The 26,060-nt window shown below is 44.9% G+C and overlaps 2 protein-coding genes across 3 annotated transcripts in view; both read left to right on the forward strand.

Moving 5' to 3' along the window:
- The first annotated feature begins 98 nt into the window (after positions 1-98).
- Positions 99-3,909, forward strand: LOC311137470 (histone chaperone asf1b-B). The gene is made up of 4 exons (XM_084172002.1): positions 99-609; positions 1,213-1,328; positions 2,414-2,590; positions 3,080-3,909. The coding sequence occupies exons 1-4, from the start codon at positions 501-503 to the stop codon at positions 3,269-3,271; spliced, it is 594 nt and encodes a 197-aa protein (XP_084028128.1). The 5' UTR covers positions 99-500; the 3' UTR covers positions 3,272-3,909.
- A 1,013-nt stretch (positions 3,910-4,922) lies between these two features.
- LOC311104776 (cAMP-dependent protein kinase catalytic subunit alpha-like) overlaps positions 4,923-26,060 on the forward strand; it is a 28,692-nt gene continuing 7,554 nt past the window's right edge. Inside the window, exons 1-8 of one of the 2 annotated variants that reach the window (XM_084146689.1) lie at positions 4,923-5,607; positions 16,711-16,772; positions 17,328-17,456; positions 17,740-17,838; positions 21,912-21,994; positions 22,163-22,289; positions 24,820-24,915; positions 25,191-25,313. In XM_084146689.1, the coding sequence (XP_084002815.1) occupies positions 5,562-5,607; positions 16,711-16,772; positions 17,328-17,456; positions 17,740-17,838; positions 21,912-21,994; positions 22,163-22,289; positions 24,820-24,915; positions 25,191-25,313 (765 nt within the window). In that variant the 5' untranslated portion in view covers positions 4,923-5,561. Of the gene's footprint in view, positions 5,608-13,828; positions 14,283-16,710; positions 16,773-17,327; positions 17,457-17,739; positions 17,839-21,911; positions 21,995-22,162; positions 22,290-24,819; positions 24,916-25,190; positions 25,314-26,060 lie in introns of those variants that run through there. The other variant, XM_084146688.1, reaches the window with a different exon arrangement.

Below are 26,060 nucleotides of genomic sequence, written 5' to 3' on the forward strand. Positions count from 1 at the left end.
AATCATAGCTTTACTTTTCTTCTACCCAGCGAATCATCGTTTAGAACAGAAAGACAACCCGCCCCATTTCATTCGACATTTTGGTGGTTTAGTGAAATTTACTGGCGGGTGATTTGTTTGTTCATGAAATAGCTATATTGAACAAAACTAGTCAGAGGAATATTTCAGATACCAGTAAATACTTTAAAAACGAATGGCACTTTGTTTAAAGAATACAATTTCTGTAGAAAGTATTGGCTCATATAGCAGGCGATTATAACAATAAGATATATCTACCAAATAATTTCAAAATTACACTAAAGCGTAGCTGTCAACCTGCGAAATCAGATGCATTTTTAAACGCAACAACCGAATTTCTCTTCGTGTGCGCTGCGTGAGAACGTTGCTTGCTAGTTGCTACATTGTTGCGGCCTGAAACCTTCCCTGGAAAATTTGCTTGACAGTCCAGTTTGATAGCCACTCAGCCAGCGCGTCTGTCACTCGCAGCAGGAACAGCAATAATGGCGAAGGTTCAAGTACTAAATGTCGCTGTCCTCGATAACCCGAGTCGATTCGGAAACCCATTTCAATTCGAAATAACATTTGAGTGCATGGAAGACCTGCCAGAAGGTAAGTGTTGTGCTCACTTGTCGAATAATTACTTTGTTTATTCTCATCTGACGATTTATGGCTAGCTTGCTAACGTTAGCTTGCTAGCTAAATTGCCAGTTTTTTGAACATGAAGTAGCTAGCCTAGCTGATAATCTCGCTAGTTAGCTAGTTCTGGCAAACAAAGAATGGTTAATTACTGCTTTATATGCCTACTGAACAAAGAGGTGGCTCGTTAAAAAATATATATATATATATATGTTTTACACATTGTACTTTGATATTGCTTAGCTACATGATGGCGTTAGTTGATATGGCTATTTTCCCCATAGCTGGCTAATTTAGCTAGAATGTTGTCAAACTTATTTGGTTGGCGGTGGCGGGGAATTCTTACGTAGGTAACTAACGTTAACTTCTAGAACACGCATTGACATGTAGTGGTCCACTTGCCTTGCGCGTTATCTTACCCAAACAATCAAATCATTTCACATGTGTAATTGATAACAGAATGCTGACCAGAGCCGTCTTCACAGTCCAGTTATTTCCTTGCTTTCTCCAAAGTTTCAAACGGAGTTTGTTGGTCCGGAAGACAGTGATTTTACTTTATTATTTTCTGTGTTGCAGATCTTGAGTGGAAGATCATCTATGTGGGTTCAGCAGAGAGTGAAGAGTATGACCAGACCCTTGACTCTGTTCTGGTTGGCCCAGTACCAGCCGGGAGGCACATGTTTGTGTTCCAGGTAAGTTTTATAGATGGAAGTAACTAACAATGTTATTTCAGCTGTTGTCTGGCTGCAGCTTTCCTTGCTCCTCTTCATTCCCCAGCCCAATCTAGCATACACCCCCCTCTCTACCTGTGTCCATTCTTTTTGCCTTTCATCTTTCATTCAACCCTTCTGGCAAATTTCCCCACAGTTTTACCAAAAAGGCTCAGACTTTTGTGTTCATCTCCATGGCCCGGCTCCTGGGTCTCATTGGACCATGGTCTCAGTGGACCTGCTCTGATTTGGGGCAAAGGCCACTGGTACTTTACATATAATTGACATATAATTGACTCCTGAGTGGCGCAGTGGTCTAAGGCACTGCATCACAGTGCTAACTGTGCCACTAGAGATCCTGGTTCGTATCCAGGCTCTGTCGCAGCCGGCCGCGACCGGGAGACTCATGGGCGGCGCACAATTGGCCCAGCGTCGTCCAGGGTAGGGGAGGGAATGGCCGGCAGGGATGTAGCTCAGTTGATAGAGCATGGCGTTTGCAGCGCCAGGGTTGTGGGTTCGATTCCCACGGGGGGCCAGTATAAAAAATGTATTCACTAACTGTAAGTCGCTCTGGATAAGAGCGTCTGCTAAATGACTAAAATGTAAAATGTAAATGTATAACAATGGCCAACTGTGAACATGGGTTAGCACCTTCTCACAAAGCAACTGTTTTGATGATGCAGAGGTTGTTGATTCTGCTCGTCACAAGGTCTCAGTGTCAGTCCTAGCAATGGAAAGAGTTCCCAAAAAATAACTGAGCTTATAATATAATCACTAGCGACACACTGGTGCTGTATTGGAGAAACCAGATATACAAACAATAATAATAATAATAATAATATGCCATTTAGCAGACGCTTTTATCCAAAGCGACTTACAGTCATGTGTGCATACATTTTTACGTATGGGTGGTCCCGGGGATCGAACCCACTACCCTGGCGTTACAAGCGCCATGCTCTACCAATTGAGCTACACAGGACCACAATATACCCTCCCCCTTACCCCTCTCTCCTCCTGCCTTCCTCCTTGCACCTCATCATCATCTACAGTATGTTACCTCTCAACAGGCGGATGCCCCAAACACGGGTCTGATTCCAGAAAGCGATGCTGTCGGTGTCACTGTGGCGCTAATCACCTGTACATACCGCGGACAGGAGTTCATTCGCATCGGGTACTACGTCAACAACGAGTACACTGACCCTGAGCTGCGGGAGAACCCACCCATCAAACCTGACTATGGACAGGTAAAGGAGGAAACTCTCAATGGGTGTGCTTGATTTAGCTTGACTGTGTTTCCTTCCAGGAAGATGTTCAAGTTTTATTAGTCGTATGTACACGATACACATGGTACTTGTTCCCTCCCATCTGCCCTTGTTCACTACCATTCACAGATCTGACAGGACTGTTACATTAATATTGAGGAAACTAGGTGGAGCTATTGCTTACACCTACCAATTTATATCAGATCTATGAAGGGGAATGAATAATGGCAGAGGAGAGGGGACAACTTTTTGGAATTAAATTAAACCTTTCTGTTGTGGAAGGGCGAAGTATCCACTAATACATTGGTCTTAAAGTGCAAACTCTGCCCACTCACCATGGGCACGTGTCCCACTGTATTGCTCAGGGTTCAGTATAATGTAAAAATGGAACATGTCTTATTGCAAATAAAAGTACATTTACTGAATAATTTCATTGGAATACCACCTTAATGCTGTTTGTCTGTCTTCCAGCTCCAGAGAAATATTTTGGCTTCAAACCCACGTGTAACAAGATTCCATATAAACTGGGAAGGGTGTGCAGAAAGGATGGAAGACTCAGAGAATGTGGATCCTGCCCCCAACTCTATGCTGCCCCCATCTTGTCTCCCAGGCAAGGCCCCACCCATAGGGTTGCTACCTGACAACTCTATGGACTGTTTGTAGAGGGAAACATGCATATACTCACACATCAACTTTGATCAACCCAAACACTATAAGCAGAAGAATGGACATGGACATTCTGACTTTGATGTACAGCCAGCTTTGCCTTACAGCTGCTCTTATTTCCCTGAAACTGTCAACAACACACTCTCACCTTGGACTTCAGAGGACTACAGTGTCTTGCAACCAAGACAATCTTTCTGGAGTAATCTTTATTATGTATTGGAAGTTTTATAACATGGTGAAAAAAGTTGTAAAACTAACTCATCCCTTCATTTTTAATACTATCAACAGGGCGAAAGCTGAAATATCCAAGTTTCCATAAATGTTTAGCAGCTAATTGGCAGAAATACTGATTCACACCAACTAGTCAGCTGTTAATTATGTGATGTAAATACCTACAGAGGATTGTGTGACGCAAAATGGAGGCAGAAATGACTGAAGTTGCAGGAAGGAAAATAATGGTGGTATTTTTTTGCTCTTTCTGAGCTGTTGTGTTTCAGTGTTTATGGTCCTTATAGCATAGAGGAGTGGGGGGGGGGGGGGGGGGGGGGGGGGGGGGCAGGGCAATACTGGTATGTAGATATGTTTTTTTTCTTCTTGTGTGCCATTTTGTTTCGAAATAAATATCTTTTTTTGTTATGTGATGTGTGTGATTGTCTCTGACAAGCTTTGAGACTTGTGATAAAAACGGCAGAGATGGAACTCTACATCTGATTATTTAATGAAAGGAGTATCACCTTTTCTCAACTTTGAATGGTTTTGCATTGAAATAATGGGCGTGGCTTCCTCTACTTTTTGTTACATTCATAAATATCTGCAGTGTAGTACGCTCACCTCTCATGGTGCATATTTAGAAATTGACAGCCTGGCTTGCTATGAAATGTATGACATGACCTTTTCTGGATAGGAGATCATGGCAAAAGAGGTATGTGAATGTGGGCTGTCTGGTGGTAAAATCTGATATCTAGGACAATTCGTGCAATATTAAATATTATTAGAATTAAATGACACTGGTTTCCTTACCAGTCATACTAACAACATTTACGTTTACATTTCTGTCCAATTTAGCTATTTTAAGATTAATGTAAGTCGCTCTGGATAAGAGCGTCGATGTGCTAAATTACTAAAATATAAATGTACATTTACCGATATAACTTGGAATGTATCAAGTGGTTTACTCCGAGATTATCCAGATTTCTTTTTGATATTCTAAAAACGTAGATCTCCGCGTGCCTTAAATTCTGACCAACTTTCTAAAAATAGCCCGTCTTGACGTCACACAGCCAATCACGGATTAGTCGGGCGGGAGGGGTCGGTATAGGGCCAGTTTGCTATAGGCCTTGCCTTTCGATAACACTCTATTATGCACGAATAAGACGAACTTTGTGAAGGGGTGAATCATACCTATATTTCTCGACCATTGAGTTAACCAAAATCAGCAAGGAAAAACCAAGCATTTGGTAAACTAGAGGAAAATAATAAATGACGTTTTTAGCTGGTCTGAGAAGGCGGGATAAAAAGACCATTTGACAGATACCAATAGACAAATCACAACATCACAACGATTGGATTTACTGATGCATATCCAATCAACAGTTGTCTCGTACTGTCTGTCACATAAGTATTGGCCAATGAGGTATATTCAGGGGGTGGATCGCTGAAGCAAGAGTTCGTCTCACTGTAGTCTGAGGATTAATGGAGGGGACTGTTGATTTTGGCAAGTAAGCCACAGCTGATCGGTTCTGAAACCTGATAAATCATCGGACCTGAGATCAAGGAAAGGGAGGGGCTGCTATCAATTTGGAATAATAAATACTTGGGAAAGTCGAAATATAAGGTTTTTGTGTCGGAATACATTGGAAAGTCAAGGGCCTTTAGTGGGGTCTGCAAGTGATTGCTAGCTAGCTAGTAGGAAGGCGACGATAGCTAGCTTGCTAGCTAGCTAGCCAGCCAGCCAGGCGCGCAGAACCGGTTCGACGTTCTGGATTGGACCAGGGGGAGCTGAGCAACATTCGCTACCGAAATAGAGGGAAACCCGGCTAGCTAGTTAGGTCGTTGGCTAGCCATTGGCTGGCCATCTAGCTAGCCTGTACAGCTAGCTAGTTTACCCCCCCCCCCCCCAACCCCGGATAAAGGAAAAGTAGTGGCGGAGTACAATTGACACCTCACTGTTGGCTAGTTAGCTATGATAGCAGCCAGTTAGTAGCCAGCTTCCTCAAATACAGAACTCCAAAGGATCGTGAAAACTCAAAAGTAACCCAGATCCAAGGGGTCCCATCGGCCTGCAATCATGGGCAACGCGCCCACCGCCAAGAAGGGCAACGAGATGGAAAGTGGTGAGTTTACTTTGCTTCCTACTAGTAACTGTTAGTTGTACTAGCTGCTTGACAACTAACAGTAACAACTAAGGTTTGTTACATGTCTGCATTGCAGACACACATTACATTGCTACACGCGATGGATGAAATTAAGATCCAATATGCATTCAATATCCTCTTGTAGCCTAGTCATTACATTTCCGTATTATTTCCAATCTCCAGCCTTGTACGCTTGCATGGTAAACAAACTCCTCTTCACTTTGGCATCTTGTTGATAAGATTGTGCGCTTATATATGATTATATAGCTATGATTATTGACAAAGGTTAAGTAATTTACCTTGAATTCAAGGTAAATTCAAGTCTTTACCTTGAATTTCCAAAAGGTTAGTCTGGTTGTAGCCAGGAAACCCCCCAAAACCAGAATGGCAACTTGACACACGCCCATGTCAGCCAATTACCACTACACATATCTAATAATATAATAATAATATGCCATTTAGCAGACGCTTTTATCCAAAGCGACTTACAGTCATGCGTGCATACATTTTTGTGTATGGGTGGTCCCGGGGATCGAACCCACTACCTTGGCGTTACAAGCGCCGTGCTCTACCAGCTGAGCTACAGAGCTCAGCTGGTAGAGTATACCTAGTATACCCTATTTTCACAACAAATGCTAGGCCTAGGCTTCCACCTGTCATATCTGGGGGTTATGAACAACAGTTGATAGTTCTCTGCAGGACTGTCAATATTGAGTTTGATGTGGAACTCAACACTCCAACTCAATTGACTACTGCACTGTTCCTCTTTCACCTGTATGTTTGGTAGTACTGCGTCTTTATCTAGGCCAGGGATGGGCAACTTTGATGGGGGTGGGGGCCACAACAAATCTGAACTCCTCATTTGGGGCCGCAGTGGCTCGCGGGTCTGCGTAACCACATCCATACCCACAGATGCAGTCAGAGGCCTAGGCTCCAAAGGCTGCCTTTTGGGGGCCCTAAGCTAAATTTAAGTTTTAGAGTTAATTTCCTGGAGTTCTACATATTTTGCCATGTGGCGTAGAGAAATGTTTTCAGTTTTTAATATATGACAGAGTGACTAATAAAATCAATGGGGCCACCCAGGTCGGTAATTCGACCATGATTACTACAAGTTTAGATAGCTGGCAGCTAGACTAACTTACCAACCTAAAAAATTTTAGCTGACATGGTCTAATTGCGTGACTATCAGTGACTGACATAACAAGAGAACTGCTGATGCACAACCACATTTCGAAATTGCACCTTGTGTATTCTACTATTGAGCAAAAGGCTAAAGCTGCCGCTTTCAAGGAACGGGACACGAATCCGGACGCATGTAAGAAATCCTGCTTTGGGGCCTCGCGAGTGGTGCAGCGGTCTAAAGCACTGCATCGCAGTGTTGCAGCGTCACTACAGCCTGGGGTTCGATCCCAGGCTGTGTCATTACCGGCCATGATGGGAGTCCCATAGGGCAGTGCACAATTGGCCTAGCGCCGTGAGGGTTTGGCCGGGGGGACTTTACTTGGCTCATCGCTCTCTAGCGGCTCCTTGTGGCGGGCAGGGCGCCTGCAGGCTGACTTCGGTCGTCAGTTGAACAGTGTTTCCTCCGACACATTCTGTGCAGCTGGCTTCCGGGTTAAGCGAGCGGGTGTTAAGAAGCGCGGTTTGGCGGTTCATGTTTCGGAGGACGCATGACTTGACCTTCGCCTCTCCCGAGCCCGTTTGGGAGTTGCAGTGATGAGACAAGATCGTAATCACGAAATTGGGGAGAAAAAGGAGTAAAAAAAATAAATAATAGATCCCGCTTTGACCTCTGACAAGCCATCAAACAGGCAAAGCGTCAATACAGTACTAAGATCAAATCCTACTACACTGGCTCTGATGCTTGTCGGATGTGGCAGGGCTTGCAAACTATCACGGATTACTAAGGGTAACTCAGCCGCAAGCTGCCCAGTGACACGAGCCTACCAGACCAGACCAGCTAAATGCCTTCTATGCTTGCTTCGAGGCAAGCACTATTGAACCATGCATGAGAGCACCAGCAGTTCCGGACGACTGTGTGATCTCGCTCTACGTAGCCGATGTGACTAGGACATTTTTTAAACAGGTTAACATTGACGATTTACTAGGATGCGTACTCCGAGCATGCGCTGACCAGCTGGCGGGTGTCTTCACTGACATTGTCAACCTCTCCCTGACCCAGTCTGTAATACCAATGTTTCAAGCAGACCACCATAGTTTCTGTGCCCAAGAATGCCAAGGTAATCTGTCTAAATGACTATCGCTCCGTAGCACTCACATCTGTAGCCATGAAATGCTTTGAATGGCTTGGCTCACAGCAATACCATCATCCCAGACACCCTGCACCCACTCCAATTTGCATACCGCCCCAACAGATCCACAGATGATGCAATCTCTATTGCACTCCACACTGCCCTTTCCCACCTGGACAAGAGGAACACCTATGTGAGAATGCTGTTCATTGACTACAGCTCAGGGTTGAACACCATAGTGCCCTCCAAGCTCATCACTAAGCTCAGCACCCTGGGAGTGAACACCTCCCTCGTCAACTGGATCCTGGACTTCCTTACAGACCGCCCCCAGATGGTGATGTTAGGCAACAACACATCCGCCTAGCAGACCCTCAACACGGGGGCCCCTCAGGGGTGCGTGCTTAGTCCCCTCCTGTACTCCATGTTCACCCATGACGATGAGACCACCTATAGAGAGGAGGTCAGTGGCCTGGCAGTGTGGTGCCAGGACAACAACCTCTCCCTCAACGTCAGCAAGACAAGGCGCTGATTGTGGACTACAGGAACCTGAGGGCCAAGCACGCCCCATCCACATCGACTGGGCAGTAGTAGAGCGGGTCGAGCGCTTCAAGTTCCTCGGTGTCCACATCACTAAGGAATTAACATGGTCCACACACACCAACACAGTTGTGAAGAAGGCACAACAACGCCTCTTCCCCCTCAGGAGGCTTAAAAGGTTTGGCATGGGCCCTCAGATCTTCAAAAAGTTCTACAGCTGCACCATTGAGAGCATCTTGACCGGCTGCATCACTGCTTGGTATGGCAACTGCTTGGCATCCGACCGCAAGGCGCTACAGTGGGTAGTGCATACGGCCCAGTACATCACTGGGGCGAGCTCTCTGCCATCAAGGACCTCTATACCAGGTGGTGTCAGAGGAAGGCCATGAAAATAGTCAGACTTCCAGCCACCCAAGTCAGACTGTTCTCTCTGCTATTGCACGGCAAGCGGTACCGATGCACAAAGTCTGGAACCAACAGGACCCTGAAAAGCTTCTACCCCCAAGCCATAAGACTACTAAATAGTTAACCAAATAGCTACCCGGACTATCTGCATTGACCGTCTTTGCACTAACTCTTTTGACTCATCACATATGCTGCTGCTATTGTTTATTATCTATCCTGTTGCCTAGTCACTTTACCCCTACCTATATCTGTATATATCTACCTCAATTACCTTGTACCCCTGCACATCGACTCAGTACTGGTACCCTGTGTATATAGCCAAGTTATCCTTATTCCCCATTGTTGGGAGTGGCCCGTAAGTAAGTGTTTCACTGTTAAGGCGTCTGCATGCATCTGTTCAGCTGGTGCCTAGCTGAACTCATCTAACCGAACGAGTGTGCTCGCATACTCCCATAAAAGACCTTCGCTTGAAAAATGATAAAAAGTGGCAATAGTACCGTTTGTCCTTTTTGTGATGCCGTAGCCAGTATACACTTCCTCAAAATATAATTAATCTAAGACAACTCAAGAATTCTGTCATAAATTGACGTATTTGCCAAGAAGATCTTAGTCGCGCAATTTGACATCTAGCTAAGATGTTTGGTGCAGTATTTCTTAATAAAAAAATTTGCATGAAAATGAGTCGTCTCTCGTTGAATGACAAAAAATACTTTATTGAAGAATCCCTGCTGTTTACCAATCACGACGAAGGGGCGTAGACTTCGGCTCCGAACTTCGGCTTGCCTCCAGAAAAAATGGTGTGCCCGAACAGCCCCCCCCCCAAAACTATCCGAAGTCCAAAGAGAATAAAAACATCACAATGTCGTCATAATATATGCACAAACTCTTCCGAACTGTTTCGGCTGGGAAGCATGCAGACACCTTTAGGCTACACCGGTTGTTTACGAAGCATGTGACAAACAACATTTGATTTGATTCTGACTCTCAAAAGTGAGTCCCCCTCCCCAAAATATTCTATATTATAAAAAAAATGTTCGGGGGAGATTGATCCAAGGGGCGCCGGTTGCCCTGATCTAGGCCAATTGGTGCCACTCGGGTTATGGTGCCACTACAGAGGCACACCTGTCCGGTAGCAGAGGGAAGATCCTCTACTTTCAGTGTAAATAGCTATGTATAGGACTTATACACCCTGCAGATGTCCTTTGGATGCAGGTCTTCAGGAGAAATAGTCAGCCTTGTTTGGAATAGGGGACAGAATATTCCTTGTTATGGTCCTCTTTTTGTGATTTCAGTGTTTATCCCTGCCCCAGGCTATACAACTTTCAGAAGCCAAACCTTGCCGGATGTCTGACCGTTTATTTATACCATGGATGGTACTCGGGGGAACCCCAATGTAAACACAAAGTAGTGGTCATCAGCCTTGAATCCCACACTGTACTTGACCGAAGGAGAGCGGAGGGTGTGGTGGGGTGGGGGACTTTGGCCAGGGAGGGTGGGCTCCTGAAGGCACAGGGGCGGGGTCATATGATGCGGGTGGTGTGATCCTCTCCCGGCTGAACCGTGACGCTGAGGAGTCTCTTGAACATCATGTGATGAACAGCATTTAGAACAAGAGCACTCTCTGTGTGTGTGCCCTCCTGCCCATCTCTGGGTCGCGACTCCCTCTCAAGTTGCTCTGCGCAGCTTCTTTTAGTCAGTGCCATCAATTTGTTTCCCCTCTGCTTCCCTTTTCCTCCCTGACCAGGGTCTCCTCTGTTCCACTATCTCTCTGCTTCTCTGTAAGTAGTGACTGTCTCTCCCTCATTGATATCATGGTCTTTTAACCCTCTGTAACTGAAACATTCAGTTCTGCCATGGAAATGAACCACCTTTCCCTAATAGAGCTTTTCGATGGAGTGTGAATGCAATGCAGCATCCCATCCAAACTCCATTACATGCTTTTTCTGTGTACAAGTAGAGGAGTGGCAGTCCCGGAGCAGGTTTGTGTAAAAACCCAGTGTTGTGTAGGCTATGCATCCATAACACTAGCTGTGACATTGGTGTGCACTTGGTTTGAACAAGTATCTGTGAAATGAGCCTCAGCTGCTTGTTGATGGTAGAGCATACGTGTGAAGAGTGGACCAGCCTGGTAGCGTTAACCCCTGTGTCTATGGGTCTGTGTCCCACTGAAATGAGGTCGCCCAGAGATCACAGCTCAACCGCCTCTCAGTTGTCAAAGCACACAGCTTTGTTTTTAAATGGTGTTGATGTAGTATTAATGAAGGGATTAGCGGAGAGCTGCACAGTGCTAAGAGCCGACCCCTGGGCGGGGGCAGAGGAGGTCCCAGTGCCGTCAGAAGTTTGTCCACATGCCACGCTTGACATCCTTATCAACCTGGATGGCCTCTCTGTGGGCCCGCCCTGATCCCCAGAGACAGGTGCTGACCGGGGGTCCAGACGCTTACGCCCGCCACAGCACAGCAGCTTTTTTCACCTAGACAGCCAGAGGGAAAGGACAACATGCAGCCCGCTCTGAGCGACGAGACTATGGAGGACGGTGAGGGTTAAGGTCTGGCTCAGGTGGACAGGGACCCTGTCGCCCGGCCTGCCATCTCTTCCCTGGTAAAGACGGACATAGCGGAGGCGTTGCCGTGGAGAGCTGAGCCAGGGCCCACAGGAAGGAGCAGGGTGGACAGTGTATGAGCTCAGGCAGGAAGTGGAGGAGCCTCTGGACTCACTGCTGCACGGTGTCTGGCTTCGTCTCTACCTACATAACATAACAAGCTAGGGCAGGACAGCTTCAAGTCTCGTCAGCACTACAGGGACTGCAGATATCCCACCTCCTATCCAGAATCCTCCAAGGGTCGGTGGACCTCCCCTCGTCCCGAAGTTCAGGGCTTCTCTCTGAAGGACACTTCTTCCTCGCTAGTTGCTACACGTCCTAGGCCGGTCCCCACCTCCAGCCCTGTGCCATGTCGGTGCTGCACAGGCTGGCGGTGAGGCTGTTCCAGCGCGCTGGGCCCTGTCTGGGAGACACCAGCAGTGGGGAGGGCAGACACTTCCAGCCACAGGAGGAGCCAGAGGCCTACTGCTGGAGTGAGTTACTGATTGACTGGACTGGCGCAGGGGGGCAGAGCCTGTTCCCACGGTCACTCAGGGAGGGAGGGGAGTGATTGGTTGGGCCAGTGGGAGTGACTAGAGGGGGGTAGGGGGGGTGTGACTGGGTGTGTTGGACACACAATCACACTGTTTTCCAGTTCTCTTGTGGATTTGGTGGTGTGTGTGTGTACTTGTTTTACTTTACTTGTGAGTACCAAAAGCTCTCACAAATGCTAACATTTGGAGAAGTGAGGACATTTTGCCGGTCCTCGCTTGTAAAAAGGCTATGTTGGGGTTAGAATTAGGGTTAGGGAAAAATATGATTTTTTTAATGGGAATCAATTGTTGGTCCCCAAAAAGTCCAAGTATAGTAAGACATAGCTGTGTGTGCTGTGCAGGATGACTATGCTTTGGTCCGGGTTTTACGAAAGTAGACTGCATTTGATTAGCTTTGGTTTTGGCTAGGTTTGTTGTTTGTTGTTTGGACTGATGTTGTGTGACCCACACACAAAGCTCTTTTGAATCAGCACCTCGTGTTTGCTGTGTTGCCTGGTGTCGGCTGCGTCACACCAAAGTTCCAGGGAAGCTGTTTGTCTGTCTCCCGGGAAACCCTGTCGGTGTGTCTCTGTCCAGCAGGGTTCCCTTTATATGGGCTCCGGGCCACGTGTCTGTCTCGGAGACAAGATGTCTGACTCTCACCCTAGCTTCCTTCAATGTGTGTTTGCATATCTGAACATGTCAGTCAATCTCTATATGAAATTACATGCATTTGGCCCTGTGATGCGACACTGTCAAGGTGGAGCTTTCACTGTGGCAATAAATATCTGTGTGGTTGGGGCTTGGCGGCGTGGTCTACACTGGCTTGCATAACAGGGCCAGGTTGGTATTTGTATCGCACAGCACTTCTTGACTCCCTTTTTAAAGGGGCTTTGTTCTGGGCATGCTCAGATACTCTTGTCAGAATGCCCAGTCACTCTCACCTCTCGTAACTCCAAGTGCTGACTAAACCTAAGCACCTGACACCACCAGTACAGTGGCCAGAGAAGCAAACCATGAGGACCGTAAGGACTGAGGTCTGTGAAGTGGCTGGGATGTGGACTTATCAGTTATTTCCTCTGTACTCTCTCACACCCAACAGATGTCTCTGCATCCTCTTTCACTTCCTCTCCCCCCCCCCCCCCCCCCTTATCTCTATCACTCACTCACTCAATACCAGTGTGGCTTTCTGTATCCCCCCGTCTCTGTATGTGTAGCTCCACTCGTCCTCTGACTCTGCCTTTAATGTGTTGCCTGTGGGCTGTGTGCTCTATAAATGAGGTCTGATGTGGACTGGATGTGGTTTGGCGGGCTCCAGAGCAAAATCTCGGTCAGTGCGCCCCAACCTAACCCCCAGTGCCTGCGTCACAGGGTCCCAGCCAAGCCCAGGAGAAAGATGGGATTGATCGGGACATCGATCCTGGACACTGGGGCATGTTGCATTGGGCACTAGAGGGAATGTGCTTTTGTTACTGCTGTGGCTTTTCTTTAGAAAATATCCTCTTTGGGAAACATCCCAAATAGTTTCACACTGCCCCGCTGTGGCATCTCACATGGGTACTTACATAGGTCCAGGAGGTTTTCCTGACCACATGATCTGAGCAGGAAAAACTATTGGTCTACTGATGGGTTGTGTTGATGAGAGTAATATTGATGGTACCAGGAATTCAGGATGATCTCCTGGTTTGACAGAGCAGAGGACTGTCATGAGTCATAACTTTTTTTTTTTTTTTTTCCATAGGAGTTCCTCTCTGGGCTTCATAACTATAACCCCTGGCTGTAGTGATGTCCCTCCCCCTGGTGACCAGGCCCCTGCTGTTGATCAATGTGTGTGTGTGTTTACAGGATTGGGAGCAGGAGGTAGAACTGTGTGCAGAATAAATATAGATACAAACAGAGCACAGGTCCAATTGATCTATGTGAGTTGTTGTAATGAGAGCACAGCGCTGTGGGCTTTGTTCGTTTGGCTCTGGACTACCAGGGGCTCTGGCTGCTGAGTGAGCTCTGCTCTGTGCCCAGCCAGGACACAGTAGAGACAGACAGGGGAAACTGGAAAGTGAATGTAGAAGGTGAGAGAAGAAACCAAGGAGGTTCGAGGTGGTCTGTGGATTTCTGGAGGAGAACATGACAGGAGAAGGGGAGATGAGCCAATCACTGTGAGGAGGAACGAGGAAGAAGAGGCAGGTAGCGACGTAGTAGCGACAGGGCTGATGTCAGGCTCAGACAGCCACAGGAAGAGCTCCAGGAGGCATGGTAGCAGGAAGAGGGAGTCTGGGTCCACCTCCGGCTCCGGGGCTGCAGAGGCAGCGGCTGCAGCACCAGAGATGCCCATAGTCATCCCTGACGGTAAGGGAGGGTGGCAGTGAAGAGGGACCAGGAATCACCTTCCACCCAGCACACGGTAGTCATGGCAGCCAAGCCTCGCAAATCTAACAAAAACAAAGGCTTCGCTAGATCAAGTCAATTCCACTTGGGCCATTGTTGGTTTAACTGTTGAGCTGTTTGATAGCTAGACAGAACTTCACTCCTTAGTTCTGGCTGTAGGCCTACAGTATGGAAGGGGTGTCTTCTATGGGAGACTCTGTTGGGGTTTACTTAGCTGGGAATAGAGGAACACACTGACTGGGAAATGTACTCTCCCAGGAGGCTAGTCTGGTTTTCTTCTCAATGACTCTGGCATGGGAGCAACATGGTTGTAGTCATGTTTATATGAACTTTGGTCAGTGCCGCTCTCTGGCCTTCCTCTTCTGTTGGAGTTGGTGTTCTCCAGAGAGGAGAGAACTGCTATAGAGCTGCTAGAGATGTGCTTTTTGTTTATAGCCCCATTGTGAGTGGAGAAAAGCAGAACCACTGAGGAGATATTGGTGCTGATCACAAAGGTTTGTGTGGCTTTGAGGTTTTGACTGTTAAAGTGATGCTACAGAGGTTTTGTATATTTTCAGCCAGTAGTTTTGAAGGTAGTGCTCACGGGCCAAAACGGTTCCCCAACAATTGTATACAGCGTCATCTATTTCCTATGATATGTTATGAATTCCAATTCGTACGATGTGTTACGAGTTTGTATGTGCTTTTACTATGAAAGGGACGAGCACGCAACTCACCTGAACAAAAATGTTTATTGAATGTAAGGATTGTGTGGCTTTCTCTGCCAGGAGAAGATTACATATGGTGTATTAGGCTATGCATGCATGAGCCATACATTGACACAGAAGATTTTCAAGATCTGTTTAATCTTTTAATTTAAAGATAATTGCATACTGGTTTAAGAGCGAGGGTGACAGATTTAAATGTTCAGCTTTCCTCTGACAAACACATCGATTTACTGTAGTGTACTTATTCTCCTCCTCCTCCCCCCTGTCCTCAGCCCTCTGTCTCCTATAGTAGTACTTCCTTACTAGTAGCAGCCAAGCCAGCCGGAGTCCCCAGTGTTGAGTGGTACTGGTACTTCCTTACTAGTAGCAGCCAAGCCAGCCGGAGTCCCCAGTGTTGAGTGGTACTGGTACTTCCTTACTAGTAGCAGCCAAGCCAGCCGGAGTCCCCAGTGTTGAGTGGTACTGGTACTTCCTTACTAGTAGCAGCCAAGCCAGCCGGAGTCCCCAGTGTTGAGTGGTACTTCCTTACTAGTAGCAGCCAAGCCAGCCGGAGTCCCCGGTGTTGAGTGGTACTGGTACTTCCTTACTAGTAGCAGCCAAGCCAGCCGGAGTCCCCGGTGTTGAGTGGTACTGGTACTTCCTTACTAGTAGCAGCCAAGCCAGCCGGAGTCCCCGGTGTTGAGTGGTACTTCCTTACTAGTAGCAGCCAAGCCAGCCGGAGTCCCCAGTGTTGAGTGGTACTTCCTTACTAGTAGCAGCCAAGCCAGCCGGAGTCCCCGGTGTTGAGTGGTACTGGTACTTCCTTACTAGTAGCAGCCAAGCCAGCCGGAGTCCCCAGTGTTGAGTGGTACTGGTACTTCCTTACTAGTAGCAGCCAAGCCAGCCGGAGTCCCCGGTGTTGAGTGGTACTGGTACTTTCACATTGGTAGCAGCCCGCCAGTGTCCTCAGTGTTGAGGCACAGATGGATATGAGCAGGTATCCATCTACGTGGTCCTCTGTAGCTCAGCTGGTAGAGCACGGCGCTTGTAACGCCAAGGTAGTGGGTTCGATCCCCGGGACCACCCATACACAAAAAAATGTATGCACGCATGACTGTAAGTCGCTTTGGATAAAAGCGTCTGCTAAATGGCATATTAAATTAAATTTACATGTTCCCACGGAGCACATAGGGATCAGCCCAATAAAGATAAGATGGAGAGATGTGCTGCACTTCTGCATGTGATGCCGTGTCTGTGTGCGTGCATGCGAGAGTGTGCGAATGTATAAAGGTTATGATAAGTCACTTTGGAGTGGATAAAATCTCTAACACATTCACTGGCACAGAGACAGTAATGCGTTCACACACAATACATTCACACAGACTGCCTGTATTGATTGGCTCTCTGCTCCCGTTCTGACATGGCTGGAGGAGGAAGTATTAGATAACATGAGCTCGGTTGTGCCACAGGTACTGTACACAGAAGACCCATTCCAACACACGCTCATGTTCATCTCCAAAATATCACAATCTAGCCTTACAGAGAAGTCTTTATATTATAGCGCTGGTCAGTGGTTATAAAGATGACACTTTTTTCTAAACACATGCACCACAACATCCTCATTCTCATCAAAATGTGTCTGATTGAATCTGTTTTCATGAAGTAGGGTAGGTGATAAAAACATCCGTTTGCTCTGTTTACAGTGAAGGAGTTTCTTGCCAAAGCCAAAGAAGATTTCCTCAAGAAATGGGAGAATCCAGCACAGGTGAGTCAGGAAAGAGGGAGGTGTGGGAATGAATGACACGCCTCCTGCACATGCTCAGAAAGACCCCAGCATACCAGCCCAGCCCAGTGTCAGTCAGACCTGGGTGAGAGAAGGAATGTGTGCCCTCTGCTGGATCTAACAAGACTCACACTTGTTGGAACTTTTCATTTTCTTAGCTTTGAGGCATACACAATAAATGAGCCTGGTCTACATAGAATGATATCTTTACTGATTATGTGCAGCATTTAGCATAACACTTTCCCCCCTTTTTTCTTTTAGCATAACACAAGTTTAATTTGCTATTGTAGTAATGTAAAAATATGACTCATACCTTTGCTGCAATATGTGTGCACAGGCAGGACTAACAACAGTTGCTGTGATGCATTGCACTTTTTGAATGTCACAGAATCCGTATCATATGATGTTTTTTTTGACCGGACAGTGTGAAGTTTGATGGATAGATAGACTGTTGCAGTCCAGTGTTACCACTCAGCCTGACTCTGGCTGGTTCGTGTGCTTGTTTCCCTGTTCTAACTGACATGTTCTCCTCTCCAGAACACTGCAGCCCTGGATGGCTTTGACCGCCTGAAGACCCTGGGCACGGGCTCGTTTGGTCGAGTCATGCTGGTCAAGCACAAAGAGTCGGGCCAGCATTTTGCCATGAAGATACTTGACAAACAGAAGGTACAGTAATGTGGTCTGGGGAGTCAGTTGTGCATTGTATGGTTTTCAGAGTTGGGGTTGATTTCATTCAAATTCAGTTAGTGAACTGACTCCAAGTCCTCTTTTACAGTGCATGTATATGGCTTTTTTATGTTAATGAATACGAATTTGTATTAATCTCATGCATTGATTTATGTGAAATGGAATTGAACCCTGGTGCTGTTACTGTCTCATGGCCGATTCGTCCGAGATTTAGGGGGCTCTCCTTGCTTAACAAAGAGTGTCCTGGTTTGTTCCCCCTCAGGTTGTGAAGCTGAAGCAGATAGAACACACACTGAATGAGAAACGCATCCTGCAGGCCGTCAGCTTTCCCTTCCTGGTGCGGTTGGAGCACTCTTTCAAGGTACTGCTGGACGCGTGTGTGTGTGCATGCGTTCGTGTGTGTGCGTGCGTCAAGGTTTCCGTTAGCCGGTAATAGCCAGCTTTTGGCCGTAAACGTTTTTTTAAAGGCGAAAAATATAATTGACACCGGCCAATGATCCGGGAGAAAAAAAATAAAAACTTTGAAATAATTCTTTTTAGCCTATTCAATTATGAAAATACCAGTTGATGTAAATACATTAGACCGATAAGCATGATCGGTCAATGGTTTAGTTTGCATCATTTTGTGGAATTAAATTGGCACGTGTGTATATTTGTTATGTATCTTATCACACACAGCATACAGATACAGAACCTTTGAGTGGAAAATCTGTCAGACAGCGCTTTTTATAAGCCCAATCATTGCGCAATAATTCTAAATGCAATCGTGTGTTAAAAATAGTTTTTGGGCCACGATTAAAAATAGCGAATGTTATTTCTCAACTGGTAATTGAAGCGTGCTTCCCATTCAAATGCATAGGTAACGGAAGGCAGGCTTCATCAGCGCGTCACACTACTTTGCAAAAAGCTGGATGCAGTATGCATTTTGAAAACATATAGATACTTAATTATTTGCAACCTGAACGTTTTACTACATATTATGAGGCATGTTTTACCTTGCTTCAAAGTAGCCTAAATCCGACCATATCCGTGGAGGCAATTATTTTATAAAGACTTCCATATGCCATTGAAACCAGCAGCATATTTCTCATGTTCTATTGGTTTTCAACTTTTTTTCATTGTCCGGTAGCCAAATGCACATTTGCACGTCGCCTACTGCCTTGGTGCATTGCTGTGCTAATAATGTTATTAGTTTATCAACATTTTAAGCTAAACGTTCTGATCTGTTGCATCACGTTAATTTATTTTTAGCATTGTTTTATGTAGCCTAGGCCTACTGGTTGGATGGATTTGGGATCTATCGTCCCACAACTGTCACAGAGTCTTTGAGCTATTTCTATCTCGACAAGCTGACCAATAGAATAGGTCAACTTTTCTGCTATGGGGAATAGTAGATTGACATACAGAACCAGTCAAAAGTTTGGACACACCTACTCATTCAAGGGTTTTTCTTTGTTTTTACTATTTTCTACATTGTAGAATAATAGTGAACACATCAAAACTATGAAATAACACATATGGAATCATGTAGTAACCAAAAAAGTGTTAAACAAATCAAAATATATTTTAGATTCTTCAAAGTAGCCACCCTTTGCCTTGATGACAGCTTTGCACACTCTTGGCATTCTCTCAACCAGCTTCATGAGTAATGCTTTTCCAACAGTCTTGAAGGAGTTCTCACATATGCTGAGCACTTGTTGGCTGCTTTTCCTTCACTCTGCGATCGAACTCATCCCAAACCATCTCAATTGAGTTGAGGTCGGGTGATTGTGGAGGCCAGGTCATCTGATGCAGCACTCCATCACTCTCCTTCTTGGTCAAATAGCCCTTACACAGCCTGGAGGTGTGTTTTGAGTCATTGTCCTGTTGAAAAACAAATGATAGTCCCACTAAGCCCAAACCAGATGGGTGGCGTATCGCTGCAGAATGCTGTAGTAGCCATGCTGGTTAAGTGTGCCTTGAATTCTAAATAAATTACCGACAGTGTCACCAGCAAAGCACCCCCACACCATCACACCACCTCCTCCTTGCTTCACGGTGGGAACCACACATGCAGAGATCATCCGTTCACCTACTCTGCGTCTCACAAAGACACGGCGGTTGGAACCAAAAATCTCAAATTTGGACTCATCAGACCATAGGACAGATTTCCACCGGTCTAATGTCCATTGCTCGTGTTTCTTGGCCCAAGCGAGTCTCTTATTATTGGTGTCCTTTTAGTAGTGGTTTCTTTGCAGCAATTCGACCATGAAGGCCTGATTCATGCAGTCTCCTCTGAGCAGTTGATGTTGGGATGTGTCTGTTACTTGAACTCTGAAGCATGTATTTGGGCTGCAATCTGAGGTGCAGTTAACTCTAATGAACTTATCCTCTGCAGCAGAGGTCTTCCTTTCCTGTGGCAGTCCTCATGAGAGCCTGTTTCATCATAGCGCTTAATGGTTTTTGCGACTGCACTGCACTTGAAGAAACTTTCAAAGTTCTTGAAATGTTCCGTATTGACTGACCTTCATGTCTTAAAGTAATGATGGACTGTCATTTCTCTTTGCTTATTTGAGCTGTTCTTGCCATAATATGGACTTGGTCTTTTACCAAATAGTTATATCTTCTCTATACCCCCCCTACCTTGTCACAACACAACTGATTGGCTCAAACGCATTAAGAAGGAAATAAATTCCACAAATTAACTTTTAAGAAGGCACACCTGTTAATTGAAATGCATTCCAGGTGACTACCTCATGAAGCTGGTTGAGAGAATGCAAAGCTGTCATCAAGGCAAAGGGTGGCTACTTTGAAGAATCTAAAATATAAAATATATTTTGATTTGTTTAACAATTTTTTTGGTTACTACATGATTCCATATGTGTTAATTCATAGTTTTGATGTCTTCACTATTGTTCTACAATGTAGAATATAGTCAAAATAAAGAAAAACCCTGGAATGAGTAGGTGTGTCCAAACTTTTGACTGGTACTGTAAGTTCATATGCGGCACGTCCATAAGGCTAGGGGAACCTAAGCTTTCCTTAAGGAAATTGAATTAAATTGCCAAAATTATATAGCCTGATTTAGGCTACTCTTGTCTATACAGAAATAAATAAAATCATTCAAAATTTGCTACTAAAGCATGATTTGGCCACAGAGGATCATTAGCTTCCCCTAGTCTTAAAAAAAAAAAAGTTGTGGATTGTTTTAAATCGCATTGCCTACAGTCGGAAGGAAAGGCAACACGCGCAATTTTGGTTGCCACTGTCAGTGAAAAGTAGAGGCCCATCTTGGCTTATCGCAATATTTCTAAATTAAATTGTGGGAAACAGTTTGGATAGCAAATGGCTATTGCTGTAGAGAGAAGACAATGAAAAGACTCATCTGTCTTTTAATCATCAAAATGCAACTTAATTGAGCGAACAACAGTAAGCCTATCTTATTGGCAACAGCTGAAAGCATCGGCCATATCCCCGGTGAATGCGCACTGCGCATATTCACTCTATCATTGTTGGGTCAGCGCCACTTTCCTCCTCCAGTTTAGATGGACCTTATATTCTATTTGTCTCCCCTACTCGTAGGCCTACTAGGCTATAGGGACGACGTCGTTTTTATTGATCTTTGTCAATGGCAGCAGAGTAGGCTACCCTGTCATTTGTCGTATTAAAAAAGATTCTGCTAATGTCTCCAGTCATATAAAGTGTAGTAGAATTGCATGAAATGTGTTTTTCCCCTGCAAATAAAGAAGAAACGTATCTGATATAGCCTATAGCCCAGGCCTCTACGCTATAGGCGCTCAGCCATGCATTGAACAGTCTTTTTTGCGAACAGTGATTGAGTTATATTATTATCCTAAATTATCCAAGACTATCCAATCTACTCATCACATTACGAATAGTAGGCTATCTTACATAAGCCTGCAAATGCCATGATGCATGGAATGTTTTATTATAAAGGTGTATTTTTATGGTGAAAATTTGCTTCCCCAAACTTGAAACTCACGCTCCGCCTATGCGTAGGCTAGTGATTTTGCTATTCATTACTCGTCTTCTTGGCTGAGGAAAAAGTTAATGTGGACAGTTATTCTAACATCTTCAAAGTGCACAGGAAGGACACACGTCGTTGCATCCTCGACTTGCATGTTCTGTTAAGATTAATTACCATAATCTAAATGTGATTTCTGTCATTCTGAGCACCGTGGGTGGACGCCCTAATCAGGTTACGCACCCAATGCAAATGGGTCCAGTAAATTTCTCAAATATCTGGTAAAATAAAATGCTGCCGGTCAAATGTCCGGCGCCACATTTTCATAACGGAAACCCTGGTGTGTGTGTGTGTGTGTGTGTGTGTGTGTGTGTGTGTGTGTGTGTGTGTGTGCGCACATACACGTTTGTGCCATGAAAAAGGTGAGGTTCACATCAACTCAAATTTCTCAAATATTTTGCTCTCTGTAGGACAACACTAACCTGTATATGGTGATGGAGTATGTCCCTGGTGGCGAGATGTTCTCACATTTAAGGAGAATTGGCAGGTTCAGGTGAGTCTGTTTACCTGTCTCCCACTGTTGAAATATAACCAAATGGCTACAGTAGTTAACCTTCCCTATTTTCCATAGACCATAACTCCACAACAGCCTCCTAGTAAATATATTGTGGTGTCCACATGACCCTCTGACCTCTCGCTCGTTCTCTTTCTCTGCCTGCAGTGAGCCCCACGCCCGCTTCTACGCCGCCCAGATTGTTCTGACCTTTGAATACCTTCACTCACTGGACCTCATCTACCGAGATCTGAAGCCTGAGAACCTGCTCATTGACAACCAGGGATACATACAGGTGAGAACACGCATAGTCAAATGGCTAGCTAGCTATACAGGTACTGTAGAACTAATGGAGAACAAGCATGGGTGGACTGTACATACTACACATGAAATGCATTCTACATGCCCTGATTTAGAAAATGCTCTTAACTCTAGAACCGCCAACGGCCACTAACGTTTGATTTTGTAAATAAAAAAATCAGCCCCCCCAAAAAGCGATATCCTGCTTCTTCCCTGACTTTTCCAAAATGTTTGTATTTTACACAACTCATTTGTCCGATTTTTGAAATCACAAACAGAAAAGTATTTAGAGCCTTTTTACCTTTTTTTTTTTATTTATTTATTTTTTTTAACACCTATTCCTGACTTAACCCGCCAAGACAATGTGCTGTAAGACGTTGGTACCCAGCCAGGCGCTAATGCGTCTCTCTCTCCTCACTGAATGAATCACAAATGGAGGAATGGGCGATAATTGTGCACCTTACTTGACAATTGAATTTAAATGAGGCCTAACTGAATGATAAGAAAGGGTGAAGAGGTTGATTTAATTTAGAAATACAATAGTGTAATGATGAGTCTGTTCACACGTGATAAGGGTTAGCCTATAGACAATATTAAATTGACAATCTGATGAGATGCAGGAAAAGGAGCATCACTAACAAATCCTCCTTCAGTCACATGAAGGTAAAACATTTTGATTTCTATATAGTATCAGAAAGGGCATATTCTGCTGTTTGTATGACACTTACCTTTGTCAAACAACTCAAAGTTCAAGAGGTGCAGCTCTATTTCCAAATGTAACTTTTTCCAAGAATGTCCATGCATTCAGCACATGACCATTCGCGCGGCAGCATTGCTCTGGCTACTAAGCAAAAACTAGTAACATATAATACCATTTGAATTAAAATATGGTATTCTGTCGTCAATGGATGAATGGGTGATAGAAACTGATAATGGTGCATGTGACTTCAATGAACTGAATGATGAGGAGGGTGATTGAATTTAGAACAATAGTGTAATGATGAAGAATTGTGGGCGGTCAAATTTTTTTATGGAAATTGTATGTAATTTCCACTCCGAGTCAAATCAGACACTGAGTACAACATACAATGTGTGTAGTTCCCAATGGCAAGCCGAACCAAACGAATGGACGCACTGACAGCATTGCAAATGCTGCAGAATTGATATGTTGAAGTCAGATGGAGGATCAGATATTGAGCTTGAAATCGACATTGCTGAGGAAGTCTTCATCTGATTCTGATGTTGACTTTGAGCCTTCGCCTCTGATGCCTGAGCCTCGCCACAGAAAAACCAGAACAGAGTCAACTGTGACGGTGATCACAACTGCCACTGTGAGGGATGGCACGGCTTGGTTAGAAAAGAGTGACGAGTTTGTGACATGCAGATGTTGCAGCACATCAGAGATTATACTGTTGCTCATGCACACTGAAAAGAAAAGAGTACGTGGGATGTCTGTGGATGAACTCAAAGCATTTATTGCACTCTTGTATGTCCGTGGGGCATACGGCAGAAAGAGCATGGGTGTGGAGTCATTTTGGAATGATTGGTATGGGGTGGACTTTTTCCGAGAGACCATGCCACGCAACCGCTTCAGAGAGATGATGCGACACCTGTGGCAGGTGCACATGAAACAAGGCCCATGAAAACTGTTCAGTGCAACCGATTTTGTGTGCTGACTGTGGACCTGAAGACGAGATTGATTCATGTGTAAAGGCACGCGTATAAGGGCGCAATACAGTGTCGATACAATCAACAAATGACTGTTTTTATATCTTGTTCATGCACTGGTGCTTTTGTTTAGGAATACAGCAAATAATTGCACCTGCGCACCTGACTGGTTATATTATTATTATCTTTTTAGTTTCTACTTTGTCAAAAGAAGCTGTAACTGGCCTTCATTAATTACTATAACTATTACTAATCAAATCTACAAATAAAGTAGATCAAATGGATTACACTGTAATGTTTTTATTGTAAGGGAAACAAAAATAGGCTATAGGCTACGTTTTTTCTAGGACTTAGAGTCAAGAATATGTTTTGTATAATTCTACTATCTAAACAAATAACTGTTTTTAATTGATACATTTCCACAAATATTTCTACATGCAATTAATCCTCTATAATAGTTGATGCACTATTTATCAAGTGTTGGGTCTTATGTTTGCTGCACCTTGCTGGTTGATATGCATCTGATGCATATGCTAAAGGGACGGCTGATAACGTTCTCTAGCAGGTGCTCATAGGCCGAAAGGCCAGGCGGTCCTAGTGTTAAAGGGATAGCATGCTAGCCGATACCATAGACTTCCAGTGATTATGCTAACGCTAGTTAGCATTGGCTCGCAAAACTACCTCTAACTTTCTTCATACTGGACACAGAAACATACAAATGGTATCTACAAGTTCATCTGACTCTGGGGAAGTAGATAAAGGGCATCATTGCCAAAATCCTGGAAGTATAACTTTAAGCTAATGTCAGAACTGAACTGTTGATTGTCATTGCTGAGACACCTCTGTGTTCCTCCCAGGTAACAGATTTTGGTTTTGCAAAGCGAGTGAAGGGCCGGACCTGGACGCTGTGTGGCACTCCGGAATACCTGGCCCCCGAAATCATCCTTAGCAAAGTGAGTGGTCACCACCAAACCCCCGGCCTGCCGTCACACCTCATATCCATAACAACACTGGGGTTTTTACCACAACATAGGGGTCATTACCACGACACAGCAAAGATCATGTCACTACAGCCATTCATAAACAACTCGGACCATGATTACAACTGCTGATTAGAGAAGAGCCTATGTATGACACATTCCCATTCTTTCTTTTTGTGCTTAGTTCTGCCTCTTTCCCTGTGAATCTAACACTCTTTTTTTTCTCTCTACCCCCCGCTCTCTCTCAGGGTTATAATAAGGCAGTGGACTGGTGGGCTCTGGGCGTGCTGATTTATGAGATGGCTGCTGGCTATCCCCCCTTCTTCGCTGACCAGCCCATTCAGATCTATGAGAAGATTGTATCAGGGAAGGTGAGTACAGAGTACATCAGACAGAAACCCAGATTACGCTCTTCCTTTAAGATCTGCTTTCAGTACCAGTCAGATAATGCAGTTATCATTGTAATTTACCTCCATCCAATTTGCAACAGATTTTCATGTGAATATTCTAAAATCTGCACAAAACAATATGCGCATTTTCCCACCAGATGTTTCCATCTTATTAGGCAAGTCAGTATTTTGACCATATCATCATTATTATGCATATTTCCCAACTCCAAGCTGTATAAACTGGAATGCTTATTGGATTGAAGCATATCAGGTGATGTGTATTTGTGTAATGAGGGAGGGTGTGGCCTAAGGAGATCAACAACCTATATCAAGGTGTGCATAATTATTAGGCAGCTTCTTTTCCTCAGGCAAAATGGGCCAAAATATTGATTTAACTGACACTGAAAAGTCAAAAATTGTAAAAAGTATTTCAGAGGGATGCAGCACTCTTGAAATTGCTAAGATATTGGGGCGTGATCACAGAACCATCCAACGTTTTGTTGCAAATAGTCAACAGGGTCGCAAGAACCGTGTTGAGAAAAAAAGACTCAAATTAACTGCCAAAGATTTGAGAAGAATCAAACGTGAAGCTACCAGGAACCCATTATCCTCCAGTGCTGTCATATTCCAGAACTGCAACCTACCTGGAGTGCCCAGAAGTACAAGGTGTTCAGGGCTCAGAGACATGGCCAAGGTAAGGAAGGCTGAAACCCGACCACCACTGAACAA

Source organism: Coregonus lavaretus (assembly GCF_964263955.1).
Source record: "Coregonus lavaretus genome assembly, chromosome: 2".
Lineage (NCBI taxonomy): Eukaryota > Metazoa > Chordata > Actinopteri > Salmoniformes > Salmonidae > Coregonus > Coregonus lavaretus.

Coding starts and splice junctions, on each gene's coding strand:
- LOC311137470 (XM_084172002.1), top strand. CDS start 501: ATGGCGAAGGTTCAAGTACTAAATGTCGCTGTCCTCGATAACCCGAGT. Junction 610..1,212: donor CATGGAAGACCTGCCAGAAG/GTAAGTGTTGTG, acceptor TCTGTGTTGCAG/ATCTTGAGTGGAAGATCATC. Junction 2,591..3,079: donor TCAAACCTGACTATGGACAG/GTAAAGGAGGAA, acceptor TCTGTCTTCCAG/CTCCAGAGAAATATTTTGGC.